Raw genomic sequence first — 7,678 nt, 5'->3', positions numbered from 1 at the left:
TTTATTAAATTACATCTAAAAGAAAGAAGTCATTGTGAAGTGGACAAAAATTACGTGTAAAAAGTCATGTTCTGTGAAGATCCCAGGGTTTTGCTTTTCTCCAGAGAGCATTAGTTCAGAGTAATGAAAATCGGGGAGCACAGGTGAAGAGGTTTAAGGGGTGGATGAAACAAGATCCCAAGCTTTGACTATGTCACAGAGCGCTGTTAAATCCTTCACATGAAGATTGAAAGCAGGATGGCAAAACTCTGAGCCACCATCTGACTCTGCCAAACGGGAAGCTCGTGCTGTCTGAATGTTTCCCGACAAAACGGTATTCTGTCGGCACAGATTGCGAGCTGACTTAACAGGAAGTCTGATGATGAGAAATGATGACTGGGGAGAGCGAGCATCCATCACAGCGGATGAGAAAACGCTGAGTGTGTCAGGACGCGAAGACTTTATTGGATTAAACTCAATAATGCAAAGATGAACGTGTTTGTTTCTGATTGAAAGTTTCTCGTTCATTCTTGTGACTTACGACTTCCTCCGTGAGAACAGAAAGCCTCGATGCATCAGCGAACGGACACATCTGCTGGAGAAAGAGTCGATCCAATAAACTGCAAAATGGACGGAAAAAAAAACACCTTGTCTCACACCAGGGTGGGGGGCAAACCTAATCGCCTAACTAGCTTTTCATCTCGTCCCGTTTCTTCCCCCTGTTGGTCTAATCACCACATCCGGCTTATTGTCCTCCTGATGACTAATTAATCAAATTTTGCTCCCTAATCTCTGGATCTCGTCATCCTTACAGTAGGCCCAGGCTGGCCAGGCCGGATGGCGGCCTTGTGTAAGCTCTTTCTGGGGGAGTGTGTGACCGTGTGCTTGTCGGAAACTTTTGCATGCGACAGCAGATTCTCCAGCCTCACTCTGCCGCGTTTGGTTTTTCCGTCAGAAGAACGCTGTTCTTCAGGACGGAGGTCATGACCCTTCGGCGCCTCCTTGAAGCGGCGGTTGTGTGTTTGCACCTGCAACTCCTGATGGGAGAGTTTGTTTTGTCGTTGCCACCAACATTTTCCACCTACTAAGAAAATGAAGACTCTTGCACACTCCTATCCTCCCTTTGAGCTTCAGGTGGATTACCAGGTCTTTAATCTCTCCTTTGAGTGACATCACCCTGTGCTCACGCTCCTTACAGGATATTTATTAGGTGACAGTGAGGAGAGGGGGAAGCAGGAGGTGGGAGCCACTGCTGGACTCGGAAAGGTGAATCAGTTCTCCAGGGAAGTTCAGACCAAAATAATCTCGCATCCTCAGTCAGTGACATGCAGGCAATCATAGCAGAAGAAGATGCCAGCATGGAGGAGCTGGACGACCACAACCTGCAGATGGAGGAGAGGGCCCAGGGCCTGCTGAGGACACCTTCGCTGAAGGGGAGCTATCACAGCGACACCGATTTCATGACAGGTAAAAACTGAGAGGGTTTGAGGGAATTCAGATCCGTCAGATAAATTAAACACGTCCGGTTCCTTCCTCCGTGGAAGGACGTGAGATCAGTCAAAGAGCAAAGGGACGATGTATTCATACCGACAAAAGTTGCACATGCAGGTGGCTGGAAGTTTTCGCTTTGGTTTATTGCACTTGTGATTCTTCAGAGGGGAAAAAGGAGGAGGAATCAAGAAGAACACATGAGTTTTAAAAGGTGAAAAGTAAAATGCTCAAATCTCCTGAGATTGATTGAACACTTCTACTTTGAATATGGTTAATTATATTATGTGTTCCCGGCATGTTGATTTATATCAGGAGGAACCCTAAAATACCTGACATTTTCACACTCTGCATATTAAATCGTTGATAATAATTCTCGTCTCATGTGCCACACCCAGCTAAAGAAATTGTCAGATGAGATGACTTTGAAACATGTCCAGGAAGTGCATATCAGTGAAATGATAAATGAAGGATGCTGCCTATGTCGTCTGTTTTTATTTCTTTGTTTTGTTTTGGGGTTTTTTGGTGCAGAGCTAATGTGGGAAGACAGATGTTCTGTCATTTAAATGACACCATCTGCATGCAGGAATTAAAACACTCACTATGTCTCAGTTTTAAAGGAAACCCACATGTACAGATGTTTACATGCATCTCTTCCTAAATGCACTCGCGATTGCGTTTGCAGGAAATGCGCCCGAGAGCAGAGTTTGCGCTCGGCGTTCACTAAATCTCTTTCACAGCAGCGGGATTATTGTGCTATTCTAATCCCAATCCCATGTGGAGAGTATGGACGTGGCACGAGGATGAAGTCACGGCCAGGACAGGAACAGACACAGGAGGTCACGGGCCAGCAGAGGATCACAGCCCTCAGTGAGAGGCAGATTACCGCTGGCTGAATGCTTCAGTACACATGCATGAAGTCTTCATACACAGCAGATTGTTGTTATGAGGAGGAAATGGATACGTCTAAAAAGTGGCACCAAGAGATGGATAGAAAGACTTCTGACCTTTAGGATAATACGACCTAACCTCTGACCCTTCATGTTTCTCATTATTCATACAGTAATTAAATCTCTTCAGTTTGCAATGAACACGACTTTATTCAAGCGTTATTGTGCTATTGCTGTTGATATTTTTTTTATGTACAAATTATTTATCGGATTAAAAAAAAAATCCACTTGTAGCAATTTGTCAGAGTTTAGCTAACACTTTCAGCTAGTTTCCCAACTAGCTTTATGTTGTTTTTCTTTTTAGATAATTAACATTTATATCTTCATTACTGTCATAAGCATATGCTCTTAAAATAATCCAAACTTTTATCCTCTTACTGTAACTATGTATCCAGTTATTTATTTCAGTTTTAATATTCAGCTTTCCGTTCAAACCTCAAATAGTGACGTTAGCTAACGGCCTTCAGGGCTGTTAGCTGATCCAGTTTCCAAATGTAGCTTTTATCAAACTGAACTTTCTGTTTAATCATGTCAAACTTGTATAGAGCAAGCACCACCTTGGTAAACGCAAACATTTTTCAAAAACTACTGAAAAAATATTCTTACTACAATACTGCACTATGTTAATAGCGACAAGCTTACAATAACTAAAAAAATTAACTGAAAGGTTTTACGAGGCTGATATTCTAAAACTTTGTGTTAGGTGCGGTAAAGAATAATAATAATAATAATAATAATAATTTACACATGAAAGAAAATGTGTGGTGCAAAACTTCCTGGATGCCACCAGCTGGCGTTTTCAAAGCAGCCAATCCAGGAGCACCAATATTTTTTTCTTGGCGCTGATTGGCTGAATCTGTAAGTACAGAAATACAAGACTGAAGATTTTACATTCGGTAGCCACTGTGTGTGTAAATGCAAATTAAGATGTATTTGGTGTGTGAACTATTAAAACATTTATGAATTTCAACTATTTGTCAGCTGCTAAGCCTATTGGATACTGGGGGTCCATTGTAGTAGTCAGTATGATCACAGGACAATCAGCAGTTATCTTCAGACTACTAGAATACAGTTAATTTGGGTTTGATCGTCACGTTATCCTCTTCATCACAATTTAGACGTACTTAGTTTGCAGTAAGAAAAATATCTTGTAAATCACCACCCCAACCACCAGGTGGTGGTTTTTCCGAAGTTTGAGAAATGTGGTGACAAGTGGATTTGCTATTGTTTAGCAACTTAGCCCTGATTCAGATGATTGTGGAAAATCACAATGAAAAAGAAATTATGCCTCCATTTTTACCCAAATCAATGATGTTTATGTTGCTCCCCTTCGTGACCAAAACCTTGGCGATGTGAAATCTCAAGTTGTTTACATCTCTGCAATGTACCTTCAGGTCCAGCTCTGATGTTTCTACTTTGTCCCTCCCTCATATAGTGACATGGGATTATCTGTGTGGGCGGGACCTAAAAGATTAACTTTGGGATTGGGATTAACATTGTACTCTCCACTCCCATACACACACACACACGCACACACACATCAGACCCGTGCAAGTCTGTGTACTCATGGCCAGGGACAATTCAGGTCGAATTGGATGACTTCTTAGTTTTTAAGCATTCCCAACCCCCACCTTTATAGACACACATCCTGAGCTGGCGGCTTAACGCCTCACCAAATCACCATCGAGTCCTGCAGTGAGCCAGGGACCGGCGCGGCGGTACCCTCCTTCAGTTGTAGCGACAGTCTGATGCTGGACCCTGAAAACCGTACAAGCAGCAATCTGTGAATGCCACATGACCGGAATGAGAGAGATGAGACCGTAGTGGGTAAACGACGAGATGGAGGCGCAACAGGGCGACAGAGGAGTCCAGAGGACTGAGAGGGTTTGTTCGAGAGAGGAGAAGAAGAGGAGGAGGACATCTGGGCTGGTTGAGGACAGAGCCAGCGGTCAGCAGAGATACCCCAGCTTCTCATCGGCCTCCAGCAGCTCATATGGTACCCGCCTCTGACTTGAGCAAGAGTTTGTAGCAGAAAAATGACGGCGATGGAAAGAAATTTTGCTTGATGTCATTGTGGTTTCCATGCTGCTGAGTGTCGACAGCGTTGAGCTGTACAGTCCAAAAATTTGACTAAAATTATTGTCCAGATTTTAGTCCAACAGCCATTTTGAAAAAAGGGATCTTACATTTTAAGCCTTTTCCTTTATTGATCTTTTTTTGGCAAAGTAATTTGGTAGTTGTCAAGATAAATTCTGCAAGTTTGAATTTTACGCTGGTCAAAGAAACGTTTTGCATGCTTTCAAATGTTCTTTTTAATGGGGTTAATGATAGAAAATGTGTGAATCTCATTCAGTCAGTTTGAAGACCGCTCACTCTCTGGGCGTCTGATCTCTGCGTTCATCTTCCTGATTTCCCTTGGTCCTTCTCAGACGACCGCAGCTCGGCAGCCAGCGGCCTGGACGTGGCCGACCGCCTCACCTACCTGGAGCAGAGGATGCAGATGCAGGAGGATGAGATCCAGCTGCTGAAGTTGGCGCTGGCTGACGTCCTCAAGAGGCTCAACATTTCTGAAGAGCACCAGGCAGCCGCCGCTGCAGGGAGGAGAGCGCCTGGCGCCAAAGGTGACCAAGAGACGTGTGTTTGCTCTTTAAGAAGAAGGCTTGTTAATACCTGTTATTCTTTACCTTGAATTTGAAAAACAAATAATTATTCCCCCACTGATAACTTGTGATGTCTGTGTCTGTGCAGCCAGACCCGTCTCCCTGGCCTTGCCCCCCAGAAGCTCCATGGCGGCGTCCAGCTCTGCTTCCCTCAAAAAGAGCTCCACAGTGCCCTCCAGCGCCACGACGAGGAACTACAGCCCCGCGCCGCCACCTCTGAGGTAAATCTGCTCATTTCCTCCCCTTCAGAGCAGCACGATGCAGATGATGAACGCAATTAGAGCAGAGAGAGGAAGCTGCAACATACATCACCGCCCCAATCAGAGTGAGGCTTCGTTCTTCATTATGGAAGGTGCAATCAGCAGACACCCTTCATTATCTCTGAGACACCGCACACGGAGGCTCTGTGATTATCCCCTACGCTGGCCTTTAATTCCAAGCAGCAACCTCTTCCTCTCAATTACCTTTCAAGCGATACTGACATTAGATAGTGTGAGTCAGAAAAGCCTGATGGCCTCACCTTAATCTGCTGTCGCCGTATCTGTGCTGCTCTGGAATAATTACACAGAGAGAGGTAAATCTCCACTCAATTAAGGCTTTCAGTGTCTAATTACGATGAAAAAAAAAGAAAAGAGAGAGAAAAAAAAACTTATTAGCAACCGCAAATTGATTTCATCCCCCTCTTCTTGGGATTTTCACGTCACTTCTTCTCTGTCTGGCTTCTCTTCCTGTTCTCTCCAGCGGTGTGAAGAGCCCGCCAGGCAGTGCAAAGGACAGTCCATGTAAGATCACCAAGCCGCGGCCCGCGTCTGCAGCCTCGGCCTGCAAGAAAGTTCCTGAAGAGTAAGAGAGTGCCGGTCATTGTGAGGTCAAGTCGTTTGAGCTGAGGCCAAATGTCTCACGGCAACATTTGGCGTACGACTCAAACTTTGGCGTACGACTCAAAAGACTTTGTCAGGTTGCACCCACCAACCTCAGTGCATTTTGTTAGGATCAAAGTCAAAGTTGGGTTCAATTGTGAAAAGGGAGGAAAAGGATGCATTGTTGGCACAAAATGCTTTCTACAGATGAGAATCTGAAGAGTGTGGGATGCAGGGGAGACGGTCAATCTGAGTAAGAGAGGGGGAATAAAAGAACTGATCGACCTTTTGAACACGGCAACCTCTTGACTTGTGCTATCAGTTCACGTCGGACATTTGGCATTATTTCCTAAAAATACATCTTTGGAAACTTTGCATCGTTTCCTGTCCACCATTTTCTCCCCTCCTCTTAATTTTGTTGCTGTCTCTTCCTGCAACAGACGTGTCTGTGAGACAATCTTCAAGTGGGTTGATCTTTTCCTGGTATTCTCAGTTCTTCTCACCAGTTCTCTCTTCTATTCCTCGTTTTTCTATGTCAACACACCAGAAGCAACAAATCCAGTGAGCCCGATGTGAGCGTAGGTAAGGAAACACTCCTGTGTGCTTTAAAATATACCAATAAAATGACAGCTGGACAAAATGGAAGAAAAACTGACTCAAAAGACAAAAGAATTAACAACGTTTCTGTGTCTGTGGCGTTTTGGTGCAGGATCGAGGCGGGTGACACATTGCAAAGGTAGGCTTTGTCTCTTGGCGCACAAAGACTATAGTTTAGAAGAAAATGTCGTAGTTAATGGCTCTTTTTTTGTTTTTTATTGTTTTGGTCACATCATACCATAACTGTGTGCACCATCACCCCATTTCTTGCATCCATTTCTGTCTCTCTTCTCCCCCGTTTTCTCTCTTTCGCCCCCTGGAATGTCATTTCCCCCCCCTGTCCGTTCTCTGGGCCTCCTCACCACATTTCACCACTTCACTTAGTGACTATGCAGATCTATCTGAGCCCCCTCGCAAGAAGGACTGGGTCTTCTGAAGAGGCCAAGTCGGCGTCTGCGGTGCCCGCCTGCAGGGGGCCCGTGGCCGGCCCCGGACCCCCGCCGACCCACAGGGGCGTCCGACCGCAGAGGAAGAAGTCCACCCCGTCCTTCACCTTGAACCTCCAGAAAACCGTGACGGGCCAGAGCTCAGCGCAGGAAACGTCCAGCTACATCAGCCCGGTCAAGTCGCCCAGCCAGTACTTTCAGATTTGCTACTGACGCAGACGGACACTCCGAACTCGTCTCGATCAGAGACTTCAGTTTTCAAAAACTGCAACCTCCTTGCCATAAAAATGCAAAGAAGCTGCATTTTTATGACAACCTCCTTGCAACTGAATTGATAAAACTCCTAAAGAGGCTCACCGAACCACTTAGCTGTAACTAACCCACCTGACTGCATCAAATATTGTGATTTATGCTTATTTCTTTTGAACATTTGTCTGCCTTTCTTTACTTTCCTTACATACCACATGTTAGTGATAACTTTACTGGCCACATGCTTAGTAGATCTGTGCATCATTTTCCTGAACTTCTGTCTTCTCTATGAGAGCACTCTCAGTGACGTACATGAGGAAGCAACTTATTGTCGACATGCCTAGATTATCTGTGTGCACCGATGTCTTTTTGTGTGTGTTTTGATGTTAGTTTCTGCCTCCAAATGTTTGTTCTTACTCAGAAAAAACAATAAAGAACGTTGATCTCTG

General features: G+C 44.8%; 1 protein-coding gene across 2 annotated transcripts; it reads left to right on the top strand.

Annotated features, from left to right (window-relative positions):
• The first annotated feature begins 1,186 nt into the window (after positions 1–1,186).
• On the top strand, positions 1,187–7,678 carry LOC129368987 (echinoderm microtubule-associated protein-like 1). Of its 2 annotated transcripts, none has more exons than XM_055044212.1 (7): positions 1,187–1,446; positions 4,847–5,038; positions 5,166–5,298; positions 5,819–5,920; positions 6,485–6,519; positions 6,647–6,673; positions 6,919–7,678. In XM_055044212.1, the coding sequence occupies exons 1-7, from the start codon at positions 1,305–1,307 to the stop codon at positions 7,191–7,193; spliced, it is 906 nt and encodes a 301-aa protein (XP_054900187.1). In that variant the 5' UTR covers positions 1,187–1,304; the 3' UTR covers positions 7,194–7,678. The 2 variants fall into 2 exon arrangements, with proteins under 2 accessions (XP_054900187.1, XP_054900186.1); XM_055044211.1 differs by lacking the exon at positions 1,187–1,446 and adding an exon at positions 3,973–4,413.

Source organism: Poeciliopsis prolifica, unplaced genomic scaffold (genome assembly GCF_027474105.1).
Source record: "Poeciliopsis prolifica strain line A6 unplaced genomic scaffold, Auburn_PproV2 SCAFFOLD020, whole genome shotgun sequence".
NCBI lineage: Eukaryota > Metazoa > Chordata > Actinopteri > Cyprinodontiformes > Poeciliidae > Poeciliopsis > Poeciliopsis prolifica.
This window is presented reverse-complemented; position numbering and strand designations above follow the sequence as displayed.